At 38.8% G+C, this 27,823-nt stretch overlaps 3 protein-coding genes across 4 annotated transcripts in view; all 3 read left to right on the forward strand.

Moving 5' to 3' along the window:
- Nucleotides 1-27,823, forward strand: part of LOC134822755 (protein amnionless-like) — an 81,542-nt gene that overhangs the window by 25,618 nt on the left and 28,101 nt on the right. The window lies entirely within an intron of this gene.
- On the forward strand, nt 122-2,240 carry LOC134822763 (putative methyltransferase DDB_G0268948). The gene is made up of 3 exons (XM_063834010.1): nt 122-394; nt 683-816; nt 1,413-2,240. Exons 1-3 carry the CDS (start codon nt 253-255, stop codon nt 1,974-1,976), a joined length of 840 nt encoding a protein of 279 aa, XP_063690080.1. The 5' UTR covers nt 122-252; the 3' UTR covers nt 1,977-2,240.
- Nucleotides 9,694-27,170, forward strand: LOC134822758 (pleckstrin homology domain-containing family A member 1-like). Of its 2 annotated transcripts, XM_063834002.1 has the most exons (10): nt 9,694-9,848; nt 10,480-10,530; nt 11,386-11,526; nt 11,694-11,805; nt 22,087-22,199; nt 22,459-22,626; nt 23,601-23,706; nt 23,959-24,048; nt 26,236-26,342; nt 26,616-27,170. In XM_063834002.1, the coding sequence occupies exons 1-10, from the start codon at nt 9,726-9,728 to the stop codon at nt 26,727-26,729; spliced, it is 1,125 nt and encodes a 374-aa protein (XP_063690072.1). In that variant the 5' UTR covers nt 9,694-9,725; the 3' UTR covers nt 26,730-27,170. The 2 variants fall into 2 exon arrangements, with proteins under 2 accessions (XP_063690072.1, XP_063690073.1); XM_063834003.1 differs by lacking the exon at nt 22,459-22,626.

A 27,823-nucleotide genomic window follows, 5' to 3' on the forward strand; every position in this document is an offset into this window, starting at 1 on the left:
TTGTTACACGTAATCGCTCCTTGACACCAATTTGTAGATATCATAATATCATTGCACCCAATAAAATAATTTTAAAGCCTTCAGTACTGAATAAATATCTCTAAAAAGTGAAAACCTCCACAGCAACATGACCATGTAACCCGGACCCGGAGAGAGAGAGAGAGAACCTGGACCCGGATAAGAAGGCAGGCCCACGTTATATCCTGACTAATAACCTGGAATAAGAGTTTGTAGTTTAACGGTGTTATAGTGATGGGAGAGAAGGAGCAGTACGATCTGTTCAACACAGCTGAGACAGCAGCTCTATACTCCAAACATCAACCCCCTCTACATCACCAGGCTATAGATGTTGTACTATCCGCTACACAGGGACGGGAACAACTCCTAGACATTGGTGAGGAGAGTTAGGTTTATATTAAATCTTTGTAAACAAGGTTTGGCCGGCAGTAGTCCCATTACCTTAGTTTTGCTGTACAACTACTACAAATCTTGTGTAGCTTGAAATTTTTTAATTATGTAAGGAGGTCTTATATTTTATAACGACGTCTGTTAATTTAACCGTTTATTTAGATTTACTTATTTAGTCTTTGTCCAATCTCAATCCAATTATATCATTATAATCCAAACATCATTATAATCCAAACAATCTAAACTAGTCTGTTCTAGATCATTCCATTTTCAGGTTGTGGATCAGGGAGTTCCACCCGACCCTTTTGTTGTCACTTCTCTAAAGTAGTAGGGGTAGACTACAGTCCTACACAGATTACCCTCGCTAAAACACTGTCAGCCGAGGTCTCTAATCTACACTTCCATCAGGTGGGGGCGTGTAGAATACTTTGAGAGTTCAGTTTCAGAATTAATATTTGATACGTTATTATTTAAGACTCGGCTTCGTAAATAAAACAATGAATGCTTATCGAGGCCTGTTTAAAGCTAATTTGCTGTTTTATTCTCAATCGAAGGTTTTCTTTTCGTCGTATTTACTTATAATAATGAAAGGGGTCTTTCATTATTATTACATATTATATAAGGGGAGAAAGGGTTTGGAAATAATTACGCTCCACACAGTTGATATATTAATATTATGTAAAATGGAGGGAGGGAGTCTAAAATTACGTAAGTAATGTTGAATGATCATTAAGAGGTTGGGGGTCCAACCCCATTCCCATTTCTTTCTCAATTTTTCGTCAAATAGGCATGGGCATTGCTGTTTTTAGGGCTTTGCCCATTGGGCAAAGCCTTAGAATCAGCAAAGCCTTAAAATCAGTCAACATTTGAGTTGTAATGAAAAGGTTATGAGATATAAGTTAATATTAGAAACTATAAATACCCTTTATCAACACATTCCAATATAATAAAATTAAATGTGGCACATATCGATGTTATCTGTAAAATCTGTATCATTCCGACAGGGTTCCATCTATGAACTGCCAGTTCCCAACCGATCAGTCGACTGTATCCTTGGAGTCATGATAGCTCAGTTTATAGACTTACCTCAGTTCTTCGAGGAAGCTAAGCGTGTCTTGAAGCCGGGTGGAGCACTCGTGTTTCACGGCAAGTGCTCTCCTAAAGTCGTTGAAATCGAAAGAGAAACCGAATCTAAATCAGAAAGTGAAACCGCAACCACTGTCAGTGAGTTAAACCAGCGAATCGAGTACATCAAAACACAACTCTTCTCCGGTCTATTCCACGACCGTACCACCTTCAACCCCCACAAATACACAAACATCCCCCCGCTCTACCCTAACCAGGAACCGACCCGGAAAGAGTGGACAACATCCTACTGGTCCACAATCCCCCAACTGGCCGACTACATTCTAACTTGGTCAGCAGCGGGGAAGTACTGTGAGAAACACAGTGTCAGTAGTGGTGAACTGAGGGGGAAGTTGGTGGAGATGTTGGGGGATGTAGGGGTGGTCAGGGTCAGGTGTGAGGCTGGTAGGTTCACTTGGTGCTCTGTTAATTATCAAGATTAATCGGTTAGTTAATTAATTAATTAATCAGATGTTTGGATTATTTGGTGATTGGGAAGCTTTTGTCGTTAGAGGGGACTTCTTCCTCTCTATCAATTTTACGTATCTCTATCGATCAGTTTTTTTATGACATGATATTTTTAGGCAATTTGGTAATCTATCTAAGCACACTTTGGGCACAAAATTGTATTTCTTGGGGCACACTTGGTGCAAAAAGTTACTTGGGGCACACTTGGGGCATATGCAGTTGGGGCACAGTTGAGGCAAAAAATTACCTGAAGCACAGTTTAAGTAAACTAAACACACTTGGGGCACACTTGGGGCAGATACAGTTGGGGACCAGCAGGGGCACACTTGGGGCAAAAATGACTAAGGTAAACAATCTTCTGAGTACTGTAATAATAAGTAACAATGTATGTAACGTAATTTTTAACATAATTAAAATTTACCTAATTCCTGAATACCAATACAACCAATACATTAATAAAATTATACATTCAACTATTCAGGATAATACTCTTCTCATAAGTTTAGGGATTTCGCTATTAAAGGCTCTTCTCACAGATGAGTCCGATCGGGTGACGTTATGACGCTTTCGCCACATGAACTCACAGAGGGCTATCTCTAGGGCTTCAGAGTCTGCACGGGTCCTTCCATGGCCACGGAGCATGAATTTCTTTACGTGAAACCACATCCTTTCACATGTGTTGGTGTGGACGCCAGTTAGGGTCAACGAACTACGGAGCCTCTCGAATGGTTGACCACTAGATGTACAAATCCAGGCCGTGGAAGAGCACTGTAACCTTTCCACTTGTCAGTCAAGATGGTGGTTCCTGGGGCAACGTAGAGCTTTATCAATCGAAGGAGTGTGGTGGTCCCTCCGGTTGTTAGGACATTCCACTAGAAAACACTCGTCTGTAGTCCTACAAAATCCCCCAATTCAAGTATCCATTTACCAACAACTCTTCTTCCTCGGTTGTACTTTCTCTTTCGATTCATCGATCTCGATAATATGGCCGGGTCCACCAATTTTTCTGTGATCTCCGTCCTCCAGAAGTGTGCCCCAGGAAATACAATGTTGTGCCCCAAGTGTGCCTAGCTAGATTACCAAATTGCCGTATAGTCATTGCTGCTTTTTATTTACTTATCATTTGCTTATATTATAATTTACAAGAGGTTATTATAAGTTGTAAGGGTTAGATAGTGGAGCACTAAATTATGTTAGATATTTTGTCTTATTATTTTGGGTCATCGATCAGCAAGTCGAATACCAGTACCACCTGCTTGCCAGGGTCTCAGTCAAGATTCAGCTGTGAGCAGCTCTTGCATTCAAATTTTCAGATAATCATTAATCATAAAACATCGTCGAACCAAGAAAAGAACAATTTCAAGAAAAACCAATATCTTTTCTCAGTAGCATTAAAGAGTCTAGATTAAAATTCATACCATTCTGTCCAAAATGGTCCCTGACAATCATAGTTGTGATGGTCTTCAAGTTCAATGGCGCCGGTTTTAAACAAAAATTGTCGCCAAATGAAGCAGGTTAAATTTCTTTCAAGACCTTTATAAAAACCCATTCCAAATTAGTTTTTGGCAACGACCTTGACGAATGCGAGTCTCCTAGCTTATAATATACAATTATATTAGAGTTAAATGAACATTTCAAAACAACTATAAAAACTATTTACGACTAAATTTTCCCTGGAGACGACCACGGTCGTGATAGTCGTTTTCTGAAAAAAAAATGTTTAATGATTTAAGTTATGAGAAATTCAGGAAGCATCCCTGATCAAACTTAAATGTTTCTTCAACTCCGGTTGTTGTCCAATATCTGAGGTCTGCAATGTCATCACTGTTGGCCTATCATATTCTTTTTAACTCGCTTCGAAACAAAGTTCCTTATTTGCTGACAGAGACAGATTCTTATGAGAGGATTCAATGCAGACAGAAAAATTGACATCCCAAATGCACCGAGCACGGTTATAAAAGGAGCTTGGAACCTATAACATGAGTAGGTCACCCGAATGGCGATCATAACAGCATTTCCGATATTCATGATGAGAACAGCCTGAGAGCTCTTGCGGAGTGTCACAGTTGATTCCTCGTTTCTGGTTAGCCCTTTCTTCTTCATCAGACAGTTAACCGTGAGTAGAGAACTCAGTACTCCTGCTGCTCCCAGCATGCAAGTTATTACAATGAGGATGGTGAATATAAGAACAGCGTCTCCTATAACAGCTGCACACTGTAAATGTAAGAAGAAGTAAGAAGTGCTTTTTCCCGGTATTCCCACGGTCGCTAAATAGTATATCAGCATGACACCTACGATAGAGACAGTGATGATCATCATGACAACTTTACCAGACAGCTTGTAGAAGGGAAATTTAACATTGATGAATCTGCAAATGGAGATGAACGTCGTAAGGATCAGCGAGGAGAACACTATGAACTTAAATATTATAGTTTCTACTTGCTCTGCCACGGTGCTGGTACGAACAAGTGGGTACACTTCTGGGGACAGAAAGCGGTATCCAATCTGTAGTGGTCGGTAGATGTTGGTCAGGAAGTCTGAGATGGCCAACAGCATGAAGAGAACTCTGGTAGTTTTGAGCCTTCCATCTTGGTGATAGTTGAAGAGGAAGGTAAGGGGGTTCAGTACTGTAGAAATCAAGAACGCGAGGATCATTGTGATACCAAGAAAGTAATCACCGGCGAAGTCTGCATCTGATGGTTCATTGCCAAAGTCCTTTAAGTTCGGAATGAATCTTTCCAGTCTTTCAATTGTTTCTTCATCAATCGATATGTTAGCTTTCCTCAGGATCATAATGTAGTTCCCAATATGCGTGACGGTCTAAAAAGTATATTTTGCTTACAGAACAACTTTTTTAGCTGGAATTAACTGAAATAGTCACATCGGCTTTCAAAGTTTAATCACCAACCGCTACCGAATCAAAAATAGGGACTAAGAGTGTTTTTACGGATTACAATCATTATAACTTTTAAAACCAGTCGTTGACATAAAACAGCTGGCACACTCCTTAATTACTGGTTTTTAAAACTTATGTTAGTACTTAGTAGTTATAATATAAAGTTAAATAGTGAAGGAGGAGGACTAATGTTACATAATTAGATGTTACCGTCTTTTTAAAATCTATTTCGGTTATCTATCGCATCGCCAATGTCACCTGGTTGCAGTTAGATTCGAAAAGCGATAATTATGAAACTCGCTAGTTGCTACAACATGACCAAGGTAATCGATCGAAAAAAAACCGCAATTTTTTACAGCGGAATCAATAATTTTATGAGATTGTAATTCAGAATTAAAATGTATCACCCCTCTTTTTCGAGGGTTATACAGTAAGTTACTTTATCTGTGTCCTTTTATATAGAATGTCATTAAGTCGTTGAGAGTAATTCAGGCAGCTAATTATTAATTAGCTAATTATATCGGTTAATGGTTGTCGTGTTTTGAAAAAGAGTATGATTCACCTGTACCTCCCTTCCAATGTCTAGATCTGTAATAGTTACAACGTTCATACTTTACAATTGATTTACATTTCATTCGAAGAGGGCCTGGTTGAGTTTTGTAGATATGAACGAAGTCAGGTTCGGATGTTGACTTTGGGTAATTGGTAATCTGAAAATACAGTTCCTGTAAAGTACTGTATCTGGAGATCTGGAAATGAATTCCAAAAATGCACTTATAAAATCATTTTGCACTATATTTCGGCAATTTGGTAATCTAGCTAGGCACACTTGGGGCACACTTCAGGAATTAGGTTAATTTTAATTAAGTTAAAAATTACGTATACATTGTTACTTATTATTACACGGTACACCAGAAGATTGTTTACCGTAGTCATTCTTGCCCCAAGTGTGCCCCAGCTGGTCCCCAACTGTATTTTCCCCAAGTGTGCCCCAAGTAACTTTTTGCCCCAAGTGTGCACCAACTGAGCCCCAACTGTGCCCCAAGTGTGCCCCAGGAAATACAATTTTGTGCCCCAAGTGTGCCTAACTAGATTACCAAATTGCCTATTTTTAATATTAAATTATTACGTTATTATACTATTTAATTGGGTTTTATAGCTTTATAGAGTGGTTTGTTTTCGACTTTTTTTCAACTATAAACTATATATATACATATTATATGTAACTTACTAATTCAGTGTTTTTATAAGGGCTTTTAAAATTTTACGTTTACAAATACTCAGATAGTTTAAAATACGGTTTATTTTATTCAATTCCAGCTATCATTACTACGGAGCACCTGATTCTCACACCTCTCAACTGTCATATCAAAGTCAGTTACTACCGCCACTCGGCCGCCTTGTCGCCACTCAGCCGCCTTATAACGCCACCACTTACCCTCCACTCACCACCCTGCTGGCCTGGTAATTGTGCACCACTACAGCACCACTACAGCACCACTACAGCACCACTACAGCCTCACTACAGCACCACTACAGCACCACTACAGCACCACTACAGCACCACTACAGCACCACTACAGCACCACTACAGCCTCACTACAGCACCACTACAGCACCACTACAGCACCACTACAGCACCACTACAGCCTCACTACAGCACCACTACAGCACCACTACAGCACCACTACAGCCTCACTACAGCACCACTACAGCACCACTACAGCACCACTACAGCACCACTACAGCACCACTACAGCACCACTACAGCACCACTACAGCACCACTACAGCACCACTACAGCACCACTACAGCCTCACTACAGCACCACTACAGCACCACTACAGCACCACTACAGCACCACTACAGCACCACTACAGCACCACTACAGCACCACTTACTACAGCACCACTACATCACCACTACAGCACCACTACAGCACCACTACAGCACCACTACAGCACCACTTACTACAGCACTCTCCTCTTCTTCTCCTCAGTTAAACTTAGCGCTGTTACTAAACGTGACTCTAACCCCGGGCACCTCTTCTCTTTTCTCAGCAACTGTCAGAACTCCTCCTCTAAGGTTTCCTTCTCTCTTATCAGTGCTTTATACACACTGTTTTAACGTTGACACTCAGAGAACGTGTTATATACTCTGTTAACAGGGGGGTTGACATGGGAACACGCGCGTTTACTCTGTCTTGAGTTTAATTCACCTCGTGACTCTAGTTTACTGGTTATTCTATGGTGGTGTTTTTCTGGCAATCCGCCAGGTTATACCCCCCTTTGTTGTACCCTTGAAATATTACAGACGTCATACTATTATTAAACATCCTTGTTTTGTAGTTGCGTTTACCTTTGTAGCGTGATAACATTACAGGGGAGGTTGAGGTAGAGGGCAGAACGTGTTGTACAGTTTATTATTATATAGAAGTGCAGTGTCAAGTTACGCTCTAGCTGGTAGCAAATCAACACTTAGTTGTAGATTGCATGTTCGTGTATACGTGTACTTGTGACCGGTCCAGGTTTAAGCTTTAATTAATTCTTATTTTATGACGTTTAATTCTCTTTACACGTTTAGTTCTTCTTCTCTGTTCGTTAAGTTCTTATAAATTTAATTTTTCTTTACTCGTTTAGTTCTTATTAAGTTTAGTTCTTCTTCTACTCTTCGTTCCTTCCTTGCTGGTTTGGTTTTTATTCAGAGTAAGTTTTGTTAAGTTGAATACTGCTTGTTAGATTGGGATAGGTGACGTAATCAGTTTATTTTTTTCAGTTTCTGATTTTTAACAACTTGCAAGCTGTGGTAATAAGTAACGGAAATATGCTTAATTCTTGGCTGAGAAAGCTTCTCACATAATTACATATCAACGTCATATTTGAACCACATAATAGTCATTACCTCATTGTTTTAACTCGGACCCTTATAGATTGCCTGAGATATCAAATTACCTCACATGCCTGAAATGGTCCGGCAGTGAAAGTTGCACTGCGAACTAAGCATCAAATAGTGGTGTAATGTCACGTGATATTCATAGCACTGTGATTTTACCCATTGTACCAGAAACGTTATCACATGTGATGATATCATTATGCAGACATAACTCGAAATTTGTGCAAGCATTTTCATCCTCGTAGACTTGTAAAAATGGTGGATTATTTTTGTAGTGTTTGACCTTGCATATTTTGAATTCCTGAAAATATTCCGACGGCGTTGAAAATGATGTCACGTCTTATTGCTCACAGCTTCATGATTGTGATAATTTATTGTTGTTATGTTGGATTTGTTAAGTTGTCACGATTGTAACGTTAAAAGATACGCACTTTATCAGTTCAGACACCAGTCACGCTTTTGATTCGTCATCAGTGAAGTAGTGAATGATTTTATTGTGCTTTTTAAACTGAATGATTAGTTGCTGCATATCATTTTATAGTGTCAATTCTGGAGGACTATTTCTCCATTCTTGTAACGATCTTTTTACCTGCTAGCGTCTAATTGTTTTCTAGTTGCGTTGTTGCTGTTTCCTGCTTTACTTTCCGCGCTCTTTGGAGGAGATTATTTTAACCAGGAATCAGGGCCAAATATTGAGAGAATTAACAACCCTGTCACTTCGTCATTTGTAATAATAATATTTTAACTTAATCTTCGTCGTCGAATATGTAATGATTTCTGTACAAATATAACTCAGAAATAACGTCATTATTTGTTTCCGTACTGTAAAGCTCACTTTTGTTGCCTAAGTTAGAGCTATCGGTGTACTTATACAAACCAGCTGTCATATTATAAATTCTATAAATAATTCAATCGCTGATCCTTTTAAATAACGTCAGTTACCTGATGCTTTTTTTTGTTTGCTGATATTCTAGATATTCCACGTCTTTGTTACATTCCCGGTTATGAACTGCCTAGGAAAACAAATAAAGCGAAATGTTTGTCGCGGGTATTCTGTAATACTATAACAAGACACATGTATCCTAGTAAAATACGCGACTCTCTCCTGCATTTGTAAGGGCCATCTAATGGGCATGTGACGTATCAGTCTTATCTCCGGGTACGGAGTGTATTTCACTGTTTATCCCCCTGTATGTGATAAATCTCATGTATCATGAAAGGCGATACTATAAACACACGTTATTCATTATCATATTATATGCTATGAGGGGTGACCTGTAGTTGTACATCACACAGGAGCACACCAGCAGCTAGCCCGCAGCTACAGATATGTGGAATGTAGGGATGACTCACTTTGTGAGAGAGTATCACATTATTCACATTCCACGAAGAGTTTGCGAACTTGTATCCTGAAAAGAAAGGCATGCGCTGTGAATATCGGCCGTGTGGGCTTTGTTACACGCACGTACGTAGGTTTAAAGAAATTAGTTTCGATCAGTATATTTAGTTCCTAGTTCTTCGATTTGTAGTGACTTGGTATTTCAAGATAGTTTGTGTCCTGCTGTACCTTTTATTTTCTGTGATCTTCCTTTTTCGATAACTGTTATGACAGTTTAATCGTATGTGGAATTCGTTGCAATGTCAAGAATATTTGAGATTCTTGTTGATCTTTATTAGTGTAGTGTGTTTCATGTAAAGTGTAAACTGTATAGCCTTGATATGTGATTGAGCGAGTTACACTGTTGTTTATCCTAGAGTATCCAGTATCAGTGTTATGACGTTTAAACGAACACCATTACCTAATCGTCACTTACCCATCACTGACCCATCACCTAGCCGTCACTTACCCATAACTTACCCATGACTTACCCATAACTTACCCATGACTTACCCATTACACCTCCAGTTAGAATGTGCTAGAATGTCCGGCATGTGAATGGGAGAGCTGTTGTACTGCGGGGACCTGGAGAAATGGTCCAACACGGCACGTGGTAAGACCTGGAGGAAGTTCTTTATCAGACTTACAAACAGGGAGATCAGGTGGCATCTACCAACTGAGGTGAGTTCTGCTTTCTACTCGCTTCCTACTTACTTTCTACTCGCTTCCTACTTGCTTTCTACTCGCTTCCTACTTACTTTCTACTCGCTTCCTACTTACTTTCTACTCGCTTCCTACTTGCTTTCTACTCGCTTTCTACTTACTTTCTACTCGCTTCCTACTTGCTTTCTACTTACTTTCTACTCGCTTCCTACTTGCTTTCTAGTACTGTTGCATTTACACTTCTTTCTTTATTGGATTGAATAATTTGGCTACTAGCCAACAAGCTGCTAATTACTGTGAAATGTACTAACAAAAACAGATTATTAGCCTCTTCTTAATACCCTTGCCACTAATTTAGTTATATAATCTGAGGTATTTTCGGATCTTTCTAATTTGTACGGGTGTTTAGGTCCAATTTAGCATGGACCATTTCCGTTACCTATGTATTATGCTCTGCCAATTGCATCACTTGATTTAATTGAATGTATATATTTAGCATGGTAATCAGACATTTTTAAGGGCTGCATCCCACAGATCTCAACTAGCCCACCAGAGCGACAATTCCCTGATCCCCAATCACTAACTAAAACACCTTATAAGGACACTGCTGTTTTGTACATTAACAGTGTGAACATTTCGCATATTTCAGGCGGATCAGAATGTGTTTCTTGGAGAGATTGAAGTATCTCGAATAGTTAACGTGAGTACTTTTACCGTTTCTTTTCCTCACTTGCATTCCAACCCCTTTTTACTTCATAGTTTTGTTATCTTATTTTATATGTGAGTAGATACATTTCGTACATTTTGCTCATTAAAGAATCTTCTGATTATATAAAAAATGTGGCAGTGGTGGTCGAATGGCGACACAGAACATAACGCTGCAGGTAAAAATACTAGTCTGATTTGTCACACGTATTTTCGGAAAAAAGGAATTCTTTAAAGTGAACGGTTCCGTGTTGGCCGTGTTTATTGGGATTCAAGAGAAGCGATAGGATACGAGAGTCTGTGCCTGTAGGAAATGTTAGAGCAGGAAGTTCTTCAAGAAGCCATACGATTAGTTTTCTGTCTATACGATTACTTGATAGACCCTTGCAATTACGATATATATTATGTATATATAGCATGAAAAGTTATAAATGAGAGGATGTTTATGGTTCGTGATTAAATTCGGGCGAACAATTGCTGTAGGCTTTATCATATATTATGTTTCTGGTATTCTTGATTCGTACGTTGAGTGAGGTACATTATTTGGGGCACTGTAAAAGCTGACATTTTTGTAACGCGCGCAATCAAACCATGTAATGAAAGTTCCCTCGTTATCAAATTTTCAGCATTTGCTGCACGTACGTCCGTATACACTCGCGACTATATATTTAAGCTCCATGATTTCATATGCTGCCATATTCTATCATGCGATAGATCAGCAGGCGCCAGGCTGCATTACATTTCATTGCAAATAACATATGACTCATTACTTATAACGAGCCAGGAAATTTTAGCAGCATCAAGTTTCCTCAACAAATTTCCCTCTCAGTCTCTTACGGAACAATTTCAGGCGAAGATAGACAAGACATCAGCCCTCAACGAGCCTGATCACTGTATGTTTATTGTTCAAGATCCTCAGATTACTCATGAGTTCAGGACTTCTTCTCTTGAACAATCGGAGCACTGGGTACAACATATTAAAAACGCTACCGTAAGTGAAACTTTAAAACCTTGCAATATCCTGTGAACGCTTGCAAAGCTTATTTTAAATTTCCAATGTCTAGATGTTTACTGGAATTTTTAGTTGTTTGACCAAATAAAAGATGTGCTGTTGCTTTAAGAATGTTGACCGAAATTTTATGATAAAATTTTGCGCAGTTACCGAAGACTAGGAGAAAGAAACTACCAGATACCTTGGGACGAGACAGGATTCACTCAGATACCTCCAACCAATCCAACATTTCAGTCAAGTCTACTCAAGACAAGCCAGGTAACTAGATTATATTCCAGATTTCATCCCAGATTATGTTTTTGTAAGATTTGTTTTTGTACAGACTCTGTTTAATAATCATGTCTGGAAAAGTGTGACGCAAAAATATTAAATGCTTATTCAATGCATCCTTAGACATCTATATCGATAGCAAGATTAGGCCAAATATATAACCTCAATAGTATAATTACTTCGGTGGGAGTGTGCACGAAACTGCCAATCGTTTATAAACATCATCATGTCCGGCCCTATTAGTTTCGAAATATTCGAATTATAATGGAAATAGCAGGGCGATCAAGTTATCTATAATGGCATACCTCTGACGTGTCAGCCTAGTACTCAATAACGAATTCCAAGTTAGTCACCCTCCCTTACCAACCATCTTCTCCCTTTAATGTCACGTGCAAACTTGTTAGATCTCTGTTTAAAGAAACTTGTGATGTTGAGACTTCAGTCAACGTGACCTGTGCAGCTCGTTTTAGAATATTGAAATACTGCATTGAGCAGTACCTTTTCAGTATACACATCTCGAGTATACTAAAGGTAATTCTAGTATTCGCATTTCTAGACTTTCTAGCTTGGGGAGTGTATCTCCTGACTCATAAGAGAACTAATTCCAATTTTGTTTATTTTTATTTATTTCAATCCACTTTTTAACTTTTTAACAATCCGTTACAAACTAACAAACCATTTTATTGGGGTTTTTGTTTTTGTTGTTTAAGGATTTTATCTTTTAGTTTAACAATAAACAATATAACCATAACAGGATTTAATGCGGTCAAATTTTGATAAAAATGTAAGGATTATTTTACAGTACATTGCGATAAGATAATATCATTAACTACAATAAAGACAAAAAGATAATATTAATGGAGAATTTCAGAGTTCCATTCCTATTACTTATGGTTTAAACTTTAGCACAACAGCAGAATCTGTAGTAGGCGGTTTTCTCGTTGTTCAAGATATCAACATCCTCAGCTGCGACCTCGTTATGGTTGATATCTTCGTTCCAGCCACCGTCACACTCGTAGTTGTAGAAGTATCCTACATTCTGAGTGTAGGATGTTGCCTTTCCAGTGAAGCCAGAAATTGAAACCTCGGCCTTGCAGGCGGTTCTGTCGGTTAGCTTGCATTGCATTGGTCGGAACATTTCGCTCCGTTTCGTTTGGGGATAACAGAGTTTTTCCAGGGACCTTTTCCTCCTAGAGGGGCGCTTCCTCGGCAGGCAGCAGCACCCGCCATATGGAGAGCTTGCCAGGCAAGGTCGATATCCTTCTGTGCTTGTTCTGCTTTCATGCTGTTAAGCATTCCAGCTACCTTTGCGAAACTGTCCTGCAATGTTGCAATCTCTCCTTTGAGGGCTTTAAGCTCGTCACCTCCCATGGTCAAGGAGACCAGTGATAAGAAAAAAGCAGCTGTGAGCATCCTGATGTTCAAGAAACGAATTAAGATGAATTAATAAATTGAGGAGAAGAGATTGTCTTCTTTATAATCAGTGCGTAGGAATAGGAACCGACCGGATATCCGGCTGAATCCGGATCCAGGCGGATATCCTGCTTCAATATTTGGTTCCGGCTCCGGTTTCAAAAAATTTTGCCGGATTTTTGCCGAATATTTCTTTTTTAAATGTATTTATAAAATCTTGAAATGCATATTTTTCGTCACATTTTAACTCGAATCCCTAAAAAATCAAAAAAATCTTAACTAGGTGCGGACTTCCACGTTCAGGGAAAAGATCATGTTGATCCAAACGACAACATGATTCTAATAATAAATAAAAGGACTATTACCGATTTACTGCACCAAATTATGGACTAGGACTAAGTCAAGCTATCAAGGAGTATATTATTCACTTCAGATCATGGCATCAAAATATTTAATGTATCTAAAAATGAAATGGACCAAAATGAGCGCAGTAAAATGTGAATCACTATCATCGTATAATATAATATTTATATACAACTAAGTAATGCCCTAGAACGAATTATAACACCCGGCATTGCTGTATTCAAAAGTTGGAACTTTTGATCTGATTTTTCGTTATTAAATCAGAACTTTAATAAGAAGTAGCCTCAAGTTATTCCTATCTCATTGGTGATAATTGGCAGGGGTGTAGGAATGATTTTCTTCATGAGGGAGCCAAAATCTTAGAGTTTTTCAAATCTAGCACACGCTTTGGCCACAGCCTGAATTTCAAAAACAGAAAAACGTGTAAAAGGCCTAGCTGAGCAATTTGGCAATAGAGATCATTTTCAAACACAGTTTCAAGAACGATTAAAATAATACGATTTTAAATGCATATTAGGGCCTGCAAGCAGTTCTTCGAAATAAGTATAGTTCGAAAAGGGGATGCATATTGCTACCGGACAACTGAACCCAATTTGGACTTTTCCTAGACAGGGTAGCTTGGGAAAATAATTGTAAACCCAATCAGTCTACCTAATTAACTTTGAAACGACAACTGGGTTCAGTTGTCGTTTTGGGATTTAAGCTGACTGGTCACCCAATTAAGCTGATCGGGTGCCTGTTAACTGCGTGGGAACTAGGTTCAATTGGGTTCAGTTGTCGGCCACCCATTGCATTCTCTCGAAAAAAAATTCAGGAAATTAGCTTCCAGAATTGAAAACTAGCAATGTGAAATGATAAATCCAGAAAGATTTTGTTGTGCCAATTTAATTAAGGGGGGGGGGGGCCAATGGATATTTTTTGTGAAACTTGATTTCGAGATAGCAGTTGACCAACAAACTAGGACCAGTGACCGAACTTTTGAGGGGGTCCCGGACCCTAACCGCCAAACGGTGCCTGCGGGGCAGCCACGCCCATATTTGGTCCAAATTAGGCCCAATTTAGCCAAATACCCTGAACATGCCCAAAACCCAAATTTCAGGTGCTCTACTTGTAGCTAGTGGTCTCCTGAACTCGTATATGAAATTTCATCAAGATTGGACAAAAAATGACTGAGTTATGAGCCAAAAACCATATGCCCATATTTGGGCATACGCACCAAATTTGGTAGATTTCGTCCCATAAATTGGTCAAATATCAATATTTTTCACTGAAACTTACTTTATATGAAAGGTAAGCCTAAACTACATATTCTCTGTAAGTTATAGCTTTATATCTGTTTAAATGTGGATACTAAGGCGAAAAGACCACAAAAAATGAACTAAATTGCCCATATCTTGGTTCGCGATATTCGCGGAATTGATCTCATTAAAATTGTAACAACTCGATCAGTTTTCAAAATTTTTCCATGAAATTTTCGGAATCGACTCGAAATCGCATTTCCACCTTAGTTTGAGAACAGATTTTTGATTAAGGCCTCAAAAAAAATTTGGCGGCCAAATTCTGAATTTCTCCGGGAAAATTTTGGAATTTGGCCGCCAAATTTTTTTGGAGGCCTAAATCAAAAATCTGTTCTCAAACTAAGGTGGAAATGCGATTCCGAAAATTTCATGGAAAAATTTTGAAAACTGATCGAGTTGTTACAATTTTAATGAGATCAATTCCGCGAATATCGCGAACCAAGATATGGGCAATTTAGTCCATTTTTTGTGGTCTTTTCGCCTTAGTATGCACATTTAAACAGATATAAAGCTATAACTTACAGAGAATATGTAGTTTAGGCTTACCTTTCATATAAAGTAAGTTTCAGTGAAAAATATTGATATTTGACCAATTTATGGGACGAAATCTACCAAATTTGGTGCGTATGCCCAAATATGGGCATATGGTTTTTGGCTCATAACTCAGTCATTTTTTGTCCAATCTTGATGAAATTTCATATACGACTTCAAGAGACCACTAGCTACAAGTAGAGCACCTAAAATTTGGGTTTTGGGCATGTTCAGAGTATTTGGCTAAATTGGGCCTAATTTGGACCAAATATGGGCGTGGCTGCCCTGCGGGCACCGTTTGGCGGTTGGGGTCCGGGACCCCCTCAAAAGTTCGGTCACTGGTCTTAGTTTGTTGGTCAACTGCTATCTCGAAATCAAGTTTCACAAAAAAATATCCATTGGCCCCCCCCCCCCCCTTAAGGGTCAAAGGAAAAGTCCTGCAAATTTTGAAAAATATTCTTACAGTAATTGGTCTCACTCTCAAAGAGCGTACAACATGCAAGGGACAAACTGGAACAATTCTTGGAAAATTTGTTTTAAGGAATGAATTCTAGCAATGAGGTAATGTAAATTTGGACTACAAGGGGCAAACTGTCTCCTGCTAATGGACTCCCACGGCATAAAAGAGTTGTCAGCAATGTTATCTGAATTTTATAATCGCTAGGTTCCTGAACTTCTGATGAATACTGACATGTAATATCGGATAATTGGGGAATCTTTGATAAACCATCGGATTATAACGAGTTTTTCTAAATTTCATCAGATTTTATATAATAACGGTAAAAATATAATTATCTTATCTCCATAATGCAGCCCTGGTGGTTGATAAGGCTGTTTTTTTAATTATTACAGCTGCTCCACTTAGGTTAATAATTCGCATAATGTTTAGGAGATTCCCTTCTTCACTTACTTTCTGGGCTGTAAATAAACCTTCTAGAAGTGGAACAACCTTTCTGGGCTGTAAATGGCAGTTCCTAGAAGTGGAACTGCCACCATATATGCCACCACTGCACTGCACATTAATAAATATCTCAATTGGGATCTATAAATTAGAAAATTAGGCTGTTTACTTTTGGAACTCCTCTTTAATTACATGATTTAATGTATAATATATAATTTGCCCATAAATTCTGAACTGATAAATAAGAGCATAATCTTGTTATTTCCTCGCTTGAATGACTTAAATGTATATCATCTTTGTTGGGTATATTTTAATGTCGAATCGTGTACTAAATATAAGAATTTAATATATAAATATATTATTTATTTATTCACAACTTAACGTTCAGACAAGGTGTGAATACACCTCTCTAAATACTAAAACTAGTCCGCCCGACTAACACGTGTCTACACTCAAAACCATCCATAGTGGTAGGAATAACACTGAATAATGACCAAGGAGAAATGAACCATTTTTTCGTGTCGTCAAATTTGACATTGGCCTCCCCACTCGTAGTCTTTAGTCGCTCTTATAATATAACTAGTGTAACCCGGCCTTCGGCCCTGATTTCACTGCCGCAGTTAAAAAGGGTAGGAGTATTTACCCGCTAAGTCAAAACCCCCATTAGGTGAGCAATTCTATTCGGAGTGCCCTCACGTATCCAATAGTATCTTAAACAATAATCAATAGAAATTGACCCTTATTAACTCCGCACCACACCGGCACACCCGCATATTTGAAAACATGCATTATATTGTCGTCGGGGGGGTCGACTTTTTCGATGGCCCGATAGAGGATTCTATGAAACCCTACAAAGTAACAAAGTAAGTAAGAAAGTATGAACTCTCTCTACAGTCTATGCGCATTTCCAGACTTTCTAGCTTGGGGAGTGTATCTCCTGACTCATGAGAGACCTAATTCCACTTTTGTTTATTTTTATTTATTTTAATCGACTTTTTAACTTAATTTGAGAGTATTACAAACCAACAAACCATTTTATTGGGGTTTTTGTTGTTTAAGCATTTTATCTTTTAGTTTAACAAGAAACAATAACCATAACAGGATTTAATGCGGTCAAATTGTGATAAAAATGTAAGCATTATTTTACAGTTCATTGCGATAAGATAATATCATTACTACAATAAAGACAAAAAGATAATATTAATGGAGAATTTCAGAGTTCCATTCCTATTACTTATGGTTTAAACTTTAGCACAACAGCAGAATCTGTAGTAGGCGGTTTTCTCGTTGTTCAAGATATCAACATCCTCAGCTGCGACCTCGTTATGGTTGATATCTTCGTTCCAGCCACCATCACATTCGTAGTTGTAGAAGTATCCTACATTCTGAGTGTAGGATGTTGCCTTTCCAGTGAAGCCAGAAATTGAAACCTCGGCCTTGCAGGCGGTTCTGTCGGTTAGCTTGCATTGGTCGGAACATTTCGCTCCGTTTCGTTTGGGGATAACAGAGTTTTTCCAGGGACCTTTTCCTCCTAGAGGGGCGCTTCCTCGGCAGGCAGCAGCACCCGCCATATGGAGAGCTTGCCAGGCAAGGTCTATATCCTTCTGTGCTTGTTCTGCTTTCATGCTGTTAAGCATTCCAGCTACCTTTGCGAAACTGTCCTGCAATGTTGCAATCTCTCCTTTGAGGGCTTTAAGCTGGTCACTTCCCATGGTCAAGGAGACCAGTGATAAGAAAAAAGCAGCTGTGAGCATCCTGATGTTCAAGAAAAGAATTAAGATGAATTAATAAATTGAGGAGAAGAGATTGTCTTCTTTATAATCAGTGCGTAGGAATAGGAACCGACCGGATATCCGGCTGAATCCGTATCCAGGCGGATATCCTGCTTCAATATTTGGTTCCGGCTCCGGTTTCAAAAAATTTTGCCGGATTTTTGCCGAATATTTCTTTTTAAAATGTATTTATAAAATCTTGAAATGCATATTTTTCGTCACATTTTAACTCGAATCCCTAAAAAATCAAAAAAATCTCAACTAGGTGCGGACTTCCACGTTCAGGGAAAAGATCATGTTGATCCAAACGACAACATGATTCTAAATAAAAGGACTATTACCGATTAACTGCACCAAATTATGGACTAGGACTAAGTCAAGCTATCAAGGAGTATATTATTCACTTCAGATCATGGCATCAAATATTTAATGTATCTAAAAATGAAATGGACCAAAATGAGCGCCGTGAAATGTGAATCACTATCATCGTATAATATAATATTTATATACAACTAAGTAACGCCCTAGAACGAATTATAATACCCGGCATTGCTGTATTCAAAAGTTTGAACTTTTTTGGCCACAGCCTGAATTTCAAAAACAGAAAAACGTGTAAAAGGCCTAGCTGAGCAATTTGGCAATAGAGATCATTTTCAAACACAGTTTCAAGAACGATTAAAATAATACGATTTTAAATGCATATTAGGGCCTGCAAGCAGTTGTTGCGAAATAAGTGTAGTTCGAAAAGGGGATGCATATTGCTACCGGACAACTGAACCCAATTTGGACTTTTTCTAGACAGGGTAGCTTGGGAAAATAATTGTAAACCCAATCAGTCTACCTAATTAACTTTGAAACGACAACTGGGTTCAGTTGTCGTTTTGGGATTTAAGCTGACTGGTCACCCAATTAAGCTGATCGGGTGCCTGTTAACTGCGTGGGAACTAGGTTCAATTGGGTTCAGTTGTCGGTCACCCATTGCATTCTCTCGAAAAAAATTTCAGGAAATTAGCTTCCAGAATTGAAAACTAGCAATGTGAAATGATAAATCCAGAAAGATTTTGTTGTGCCAGTTTAATTAAGGGTCAAAGGAAAAGTCCTGCAAATTTTGAAAAATATTCTTACAGTAATTGGTCTCACTCTCAAAGAGCGTACAACATGCAAGAAGGGACAAACTGGAACAATTCTTGGAAAATTTGTTTTAAGGAATGAATTCTAGCAATGAGGTAATGTAAATTTGGACTACAAGGGGCAAACTGTCTCCTGCTAATTTACTCCCACGGCATAAAAGAGTTATCAGCAATGTTATCTGAATTTTATAATCGCTAGGTTCCTGAACTTCTGATGAATACTGACATGTAATATCGGATAATTGGGGAATCTTTGATAAACCATCGGATTATAACGAGTTTTTCTAAATTTCATCAGATTTTATATAATAACGGTGAAAATATAATTATCTTATCTCCATAATGCAGCCCTGGTGGTTGATAAGGCTGTTTTTTTAATTATTACAGCTGCTCCGCTTAGGTCAATAATTCGCATAATGTTTAGGAGATTCCCTTCTTCACTTACTTTCTGGGCTGTAAATTAACCTTCAAGAAGTGGAACAACCTTTTTGGGCTGTAAATTAACCTTCTAGAAGTGGAACAACCTTTCTGGGCTGTAAATTAACCTTCTAGAAGTGGAACAACCTTTCTGGGCTGTAAATTAACCTTCTAGAAGTGGAACTGCCACCATATTTGCCACCACTGCACTGCACATTAATACATATCTCAATTGGGAACTATAAATTAGAAAATTAGGCTGTTTATTTTTAGAAAAGTCCAAATTGCACTCCTCTTCAATTACGTGATTTAATGTATAATATATAATTTTCCCATAAATTCTGAACTGATAAATAAGAGCATAATCTTGTTATTTCCTCGCTTGAATGACTTTAATGTATAATTCATCTTTGTTGGGTTTATTTTAATGTCGAATCGTGTACTAAATATAAGAATTTAATATATAAATATATTATTTATTTATTCACATCCCAACATTCAGACGAGGTGTGATTACACCTCTCTAAATACTAAAACTAGTCCACCCGACTAACACGTGTCTACACTCAAAACCATCCATAGTGGTAGGAATAACACTGAATAATGACCAAGGAGAAATGAACAATTTTTTCACTGTGATTTCACTGCCGCAGTTAAAAAGGGTAGGAGTATTTACCCGCTAAGTCAAAACCCGCATTAGGTGAGTAATTCTATTCGGAGTGCCCTCACGTATCCAATAGTATCTTAAACAATAATCAATAGAAATTGATCCTTATTAACTCCGCACCACACCCGCATATTTGAAAACATGCATTACATTGAAAGTATGAACTCTATCTACAGTCCAAAGAGACCGCTATGAGCGCATTTCCAGACTTTCTAGCTTGGGGAGTGTATCTCCTGACTCACGAGAGAACTAATTCCACTTTTGTTTATTTTTATTTATTTTAATCCACTTTTTAACTTAATTTGAGAGTATTACAAACCAACAAACCATTTTATTGGGGTTTTTGTTTTTGTTTTTGTTGTTTAAGGATTTTATCTTTTAATTTAACAATAAACAATAACCATAACAGGATTTAATGCGGTCAAATTTTGATTAAAATGTAAGCATTATTTTACAGTACATTGCGATAAGATAATATCATTAACTACAATAAAGACAAAAAGATAATATTAATGGAGAATTTCAGAGTTCCATTCCTATTACTTATGGTTTAAACTTTAGCACAACAGCAGAATCTGTAGTAGGCGGTTTTCTCGTTGTTCAAGATATCAACATCCTCAGCTGCGACCTCGTTATGGTTGATATCTTCGTTCCAGCCACCATCACATTCGTAGTTGTAGAAGTATCCTACATTCTGAGTGTAGGATGTTGCCTTTCCAGTGAAGCCAGAAATTGAAACCTCGGCCTTGCAGGCGGTTCTGTCGGTTAGCTTGCATTGGTCGGAACATTTCGCTCCGTTCCGTTTGGGGATAACAGAGTTGGACCAGGGACCTTTTCCACCTTGAGGGGCGCTTCCTCGGCAGGCAGCAGCACCCGCCATATGGAGAGCTTGCCAGGCAAGGTCGATATCCTTCTGTGCTTGTTCTGCTTTCATGCTGTTAAGCATTCCAACTACCTCAGCGATAGAGGCTTCTAGTTCTTCCAGACTTCCATTTGTATCGTCCAATACCTGTGCGTAATTATCCTGTAATGTTGCAATCTCTCCTTTGAGGGCTTTCAGTTTGGCACCTCCCATGGTCAAGGAGACCAGCGATAAAAACAAAGCAGCTGTAAGCATCTTGATGTAAGTTCAAGAAAAGAATTAAGACGAATTAATGAATTGAGGAGAAGAGATTGTCTTCTTTATAATCAGTGCGTAGGAATAACACTGAATAATGACCTAGGAGAAATGAACCATTTTTTCGTGCTGCAAGTCGTCAAATTTGACATTGGCCTCTCCGCTCGTAGTCTTTAGTCGCTAGACGACCTAATAAAGCTTATAATGGGATTAATTAAATGAGCTATTTCCGTCTTGCGAGACAGAGGCTAATGTTAAATTTGACATTAGCCTCCCCGTCCTTATAGTCATGCAATAGTCCTTGTTAGTCATGCAATAATCTCATATACTGTCTGTAATGTATGATCTAATAGAGCTTATAATGGAATCAATTAATTTCTCTGCAGCATATATTTGCATATGGCCAGAGCATCATCAGATTTATCATCATCAGATTTATTTAACGACTAACGCGATTAGCATACAGTTGCAGTTTGCACTGGAGCCGCACTCAAATATAGAATAATGAAATAATGAAACGTGGCAACTGTGCGAGAAGTCATCAGTTCAAGCACAGACTGAAAAGTTCAAATATTGCAATATTATTTCAGTGTTTAAGTCGTATTTTAACAGAAAGTATCTCGTTTAAATAACTTAATCATAATTTTAACCCTATTTCAGCAATGGTAACAGAGATTATGGGCGGCACTCATATATGCCGACCTTCTGATCCGTCCGAGGGCGAACAAAAAACGGAGAAAAACACCATTCTTATCATGAACAACATACCCGAGGTAAGTTTTATGTTCGAGATTTTGTCCTTTAATCCTGCTTGTCTGTGATGTTATTATTATTAAGACTGACATTAAGTGACCAAAACATCTTGACTGACCGTTAAGTAGGCGCATGGTAAGTTGAGTTTCCCTTCTGATGTAAATAACTAATAACCAAGATTAACAAATTCATTGAACCGTACATCATTAATCATTATCAATGATGACTTGGTAAATTCAACTATCCCGCGCCTACTTCAACGTCCCAAAACTTTGACAGAGACTTAAGGACTCTCTGAGAATCCGACGAGCCCAATCATCAGACAACATACATCTAAAGGTGGCCACTGAGGAGGTGAGGCCCAGGCCTAGCAGCCCTAGGTCCATGCGTTCCACCAGCAACTCGCTAAAGAAAAACCGTTATTCTTTCAGTTTGTCAACTTTCTATGTGAGTGCTGCATGTCGTGAGCGATTATAAAACTGATGTATCAGTGTTCGTGTATCATGATCCTTGTGTTTGTGGGGATTGTTCATCATTTCGTCTGAGTTATTTTTTCTGACTGCATTACGTCTCCCTTATCGATCTCGTACAATTTAAAACATGCTCTTAAACTGGAAATTCTTAGCCAAATAGTTGGCTCAGAATCGAATTTTATTGTGTTTTAGAAACTATTTTGAGATGAATATTTGAATGAGCAAGCTTGCATAATATGCATAATATGCAATGCATATTTTGAGAGTATTGTGGAATGCATGAATATCCTTTTGAAGGAAAACCTGCTTTACTGCACTGTAATGGAGTGAAGATTTGGGTGACAGTGGAAAGACAGGGCAAGTTATAATTTGTCTTGAAGTTTCAAAGTTTAGCAAGTGGCTTTTTACACTGCACCTGTGTGTGACCTACACGTGACCTGCACGTGTGTGACCTACACGTGACCTGCACGTGTGTGACCTACACGTGACCTGCACGTGTGTGACCTGCACGTGACCTGCACGTGTGTGTGACCTACACGTGACCTGCACGTGTGACCTACACGTGACCTGCACGTGTGTGACCTACACGTGACCTGCACGTGTGTGTGACCTACACGTGACCTGCACGTGTGTGACCTACACGTGACCTGCACGTGTGACCTACTGCAACTCTCAGCAGATCTGTGTGCTCACTTGTGTTCCCCTCAATCTGTATTTGATCCCAAATATCATTACCAACGATTTACAAATTGTGTATCAGTAATAAACGTTCCAAATTTAGATTACAGGCTACAGCTGATTTCATAACAGCTTTCCGGCTTTCGGGACTAAATCACTGCTCTATCATCAATATATTGTAATATTATTGACTTTAGTATCAATAAACTGACCTCCTTTCAAGTTTCAACCTCGTTTTAACCTCATATTAACCTCTTTAACCTATTTCAGCCGTTTTCTCCACGACCCTCAGTTGATTCAGATACTGACCTGTCGGAGGTACCATCTGATATCCTAAACGCACCGATTGTCAGGGAAGGGTACCTTATCAAACAGGGTGTGTTATCAGCTATATCTTATAATTATCTGTTATATCATAATTATCTGTTATATCTCATAATTATCTGTTATATCATAATTATATCAGTGTTATTATTATAATATGTTATTACTTATTGTATATTAAATAATTAATTGTTTTTTTCGTCGGTTGAATAAGTCAACCGTCCTGAGCCTACCAACAACTAATTAAATACTGGATTATTAAATTAATTTGGACATTTGCATTAAAGTGGCCTCTTTTTATCAGGTCAGAAGATAAAGAACTGGAAGAGAAGGTGGTTTACGCTGTCAAGTTCAGCTTTAACGTATAGAGAAGAAGAGAGTACAGCAGCGAAAGGTAAGCCCCCCCCCCCCCCCCCCCCCAGCGAAAGGTAAGCCCCCATGACACCCCCCCCCCCCCCCCCAGCAGCGAAAGGTAAGCCCCCATGACACCCCCCCCCCCCCCCAGCAGCGAAAGGTAAGCCCCCCCCCCCCCCAGCGAAAGGTAAGCCCCCATGACACCCCCCAGCAGCGAAAGGTAAGCCCCCCCCCCCCCCCCCAGCGAAAGGTAAGCCCCCATGACACCCCCCCCCCCCCCCCCCCCCCAGCAGCGAAAGGTAAGCCCCCCCCCCCCCCCCCAGCGAAAGGTAAGCCCCCATGACCCCCCCCCCCCCCCAGCAGCGAAAGGTAAGCCCCCATGACCCCCCCCCCCCCGAGCCAGCAGCGAAAGGTAAGCCCCCATGACACCCCCCCCCCCCCCCCCCCCCAGCAGCGAAAGGTAAGCCCCCATGACACCCCCCCCCCCCCCCCCCCCCCCCCCCCCCATCCCCCGTCAGTCCATAAACTCGTACAATTAAAATCCATTTAGAAAGTACACAGAACAAACTGAGAATAAATTGAATGCTACTGTGCATTGAGAGCGTCCAATTCACTTAGATATGCTGCATGGAAACCTTCATACTCTTTCTTGATCTCATCTGGCAAATCCTTCCACACAGAGATAGTTTTTCTGCACTTTACAGATCCACATAAACAAGCAGGCATATGATCTATCCTATAGTTACCTATCGCATAATCACCAACAATCTCCTCCCCACTCGAAATATCCCTGAAAGCGAAGTAGTCCATCCCGCCGTCTTGGTTATCTCTATACCCAACATTAGGGCTACAAGAGTGGTTAACTTTTATAGAGAGTCCATCTCGTAGGATGAACATGTTGACGCCTACTTGCGTTGTCCAGGCAGTGTTCTTTTCAGCTACTCTCACCATGTTTCCCTTGGCCTTCATGACAATATCGTTGCGTTTGAACTGTCTTGTTGCGTAAACTCCGTCTCCTTTGTCAGTGCCGGTCAGAAGTTTATACCCAGGATCTGTATTTGACATGGTCGGTTTGGGGAACATAGTAACTAGTAATAGTGGAGAATATTTAGATTTGGGATCAATAAATAATGTAGATGAGAATGAGAAAATCACGAGCAGCTCTGTACATACAGACATTTCAACTACTGCCTTTTTTCTATGTCAACAAATCAAGATTTATGGAAACTTAAAATAACTAGCTATTTTATATGTTCCGAAGGTATTTACACTCAGAATGTTCAGCTCAGTAACGGGTAAAGAAACAAAGCAAACGATTCAATTAACACTCTCCTGGTCTACCTGTGCGTTTCATGTGGCCAACGTAGAATGTAGATACCTTCGTTCGTATATTTATGGCGGGTAATATTGTGGCGGGTAAAAATAATGGCGGTTAATAATATGGCGGATTTTCCAAAATCCACCTAATTTAACCCGTCACTTATTTAACAGCAACATTATCTTCACAACAAAATCTGAAAAATCGACCGAATTATACCTGCCATATTGCAAAATTCTACCCAATTTTCCATCCAGACTGCATATTTTTTTGCAATTTCAAAGTAAAATAACATTTTAAAATTAAAAGTATTGTAGTATAATATCCCTGTTGATATAAATAGGTAGTAAGTATGAATAGGTAAAAAGTATCATAGCACGGTATCAATCAGTTTAACAGTACTTCTTCGTCCATTACAACCAAATTATTTGATTTTTCGATTAAAACCACCTCGTTATGGTCGGAATACCTAGAAATAGAGTTTACGACGCTTGTATCAATGTAATAAAAGAACGATAATCAATTATTATACCATATAATACCCTGTCAGAACTCCAAAAGTTGACTCGGCGGGTTTTATTATGGCGGGTAAAAATAATGGCGGGTTAAAATATGGCGGAATTTCCGAAAACCGCCAAATTTAACCAGCCGTAATTAAACGAACTAAGTACAAAACGAGTTAATATATTATAGTCTCTACTCGCTCGATCAGAGAAGGAATTACTGCTTATGGCGGCATGTTAATGTGGCAAGGACCCTGGTCTCTGAACTTCCTATGAAGTCATTTGGGCTCGACAGATTTGGTGTATGGGCCCTTAAGAAACACCAATTAATGTAGACTAGAATGAGGAAATCACGAGCAGCTCTGTACATTAGTTATTAATTTGTTAACCCTTAACTCTTGTTCAGGGATAATATACATGGCGGAAGTTATTTTAGCTAGGAGATCTTGCAAGTATCCCGACAAGAAGTTTCTGTTTGAAGTCATCACTAAAAAGAGAACTTACTACATGATGGTTAGTTATATCATTTAATATACATATTTAACTTACTTTCATCTTTTATCTACTATGAATTTGATAATTGGCATTATCAAAATCCTAAATCTTAAAAGTGAACAATATTGAGGATTCCTTCTTGCTATTGTATGTATGAGTGTAATTAAATTGCAACATGAAATTTACAATTTGTAATTTACATCTTATATAATTATAGTTAAGTTCAGGGTTTTTATTAGTAATTAGTGTGTATTTAGTAATTAGTGATTAGTTATTAGTGTGTATTTGCAGGCGTCTAGTCAGGACGAGATGACGACCTGGACGGATGCTCTCACAACCATTCTGATCCCTGAGATACACAATAACTGCAACAACTCGGACGCTTCCTCCTTGAGCTCCTCTTGAAAGGAGATGTCTCAACTTGTCTCTACTTCAGAGACACTGCCTATTAAATTAAATATATAGGACTTCTTCAGTTCAATGCCCGCGTTTCATTGAAACACTGATACAGTTTGAATACGCTAAGGTGGTCATCAGTGTCAGACTTTTAGAAGTATAGAGTAGAACAAGATCGCACGGTGACATTTTCACCGAAAGCGAGTTTTAAGAGTTAAAGTTATTAGTTTTCGCAATTTTATCGATGCGTTTTCCTTATAATATTTTTCCATCATTAATATTCTGTTCGTATGATTATTTACATTCCTTTCGGCGTTAAGCACTTTTTTGGGAACGGCTAACAAATTAGTTACTCGGTAAGTTGATTTATACATCCTGATTAAAGTTTTGATTTTATACGGTTAATGTTCTAATTTTTATGATTGAATGTTGCACTCTTTATAATCCAAAGATGGTAAAATCTTTCACTTGGCTCCGAATTTTTTAAGTACATTGATGACTGCAAGATATAATATGATAATGATGATAAATGTAGCCAAATAAATGCTTTTATTAAATTAAAATTCATTTCACAGAATCTTATCAAAAGTGTTTTATCTTGTCTGTTTACAACGTACCAATCCGGCGGCGCTACGTTGCATCTCTTTCTCTAAGGCTTTGTAAAAGTTTAGACTCTTACCACCCCTCCATTACGGATGATGATTAATCACTCTACACTCGACTGTCACGAAACTTTTTCAACCCGTTCTCTATACGAAGTAACCAATTAGGGCTATTAAATGCCGAACACAAGGATATTTCGTATTCGGATCATATGCCTGCAGGCTGTCTGTCGCTTAAGACCATGGTCGCTCTTAACTGAGCGATAAGTGACGTTAAGTGAGACCGTGAGCACCACTTCTTGCCAATTTGCTTTTGAATTACGGCCCAATCATGAAGTTAAACAGTACAAGTTGTGTTTTAACGGCAAAATACAGCGAATTCTAGCCCTTGAAAGTTGTAGGTTTGGAAGATCAATACGGCTGCTTTAATTCATAAAAGTCTTAAGTTAGAACGGCCAAAACACCCCACTTGGCGTCAGCCAGCTGCACCCAGGAACCCTG

The sequence above is a fragment of the Bolinopsis microptera genome, chromosome 11, assembly GCF_026151205.1.
Source record: "Bolinopsis microptera isolate Bmic1 chromosome 11, MBARI_Bmic_1.0, whole genome shotgun sequence".
NCBI lineage: Eukaryota > Metazoa > Ctenophora > Tentaculata > Lobata > Bolinopsidae > Bolinopsis > Bolinopsis microptera.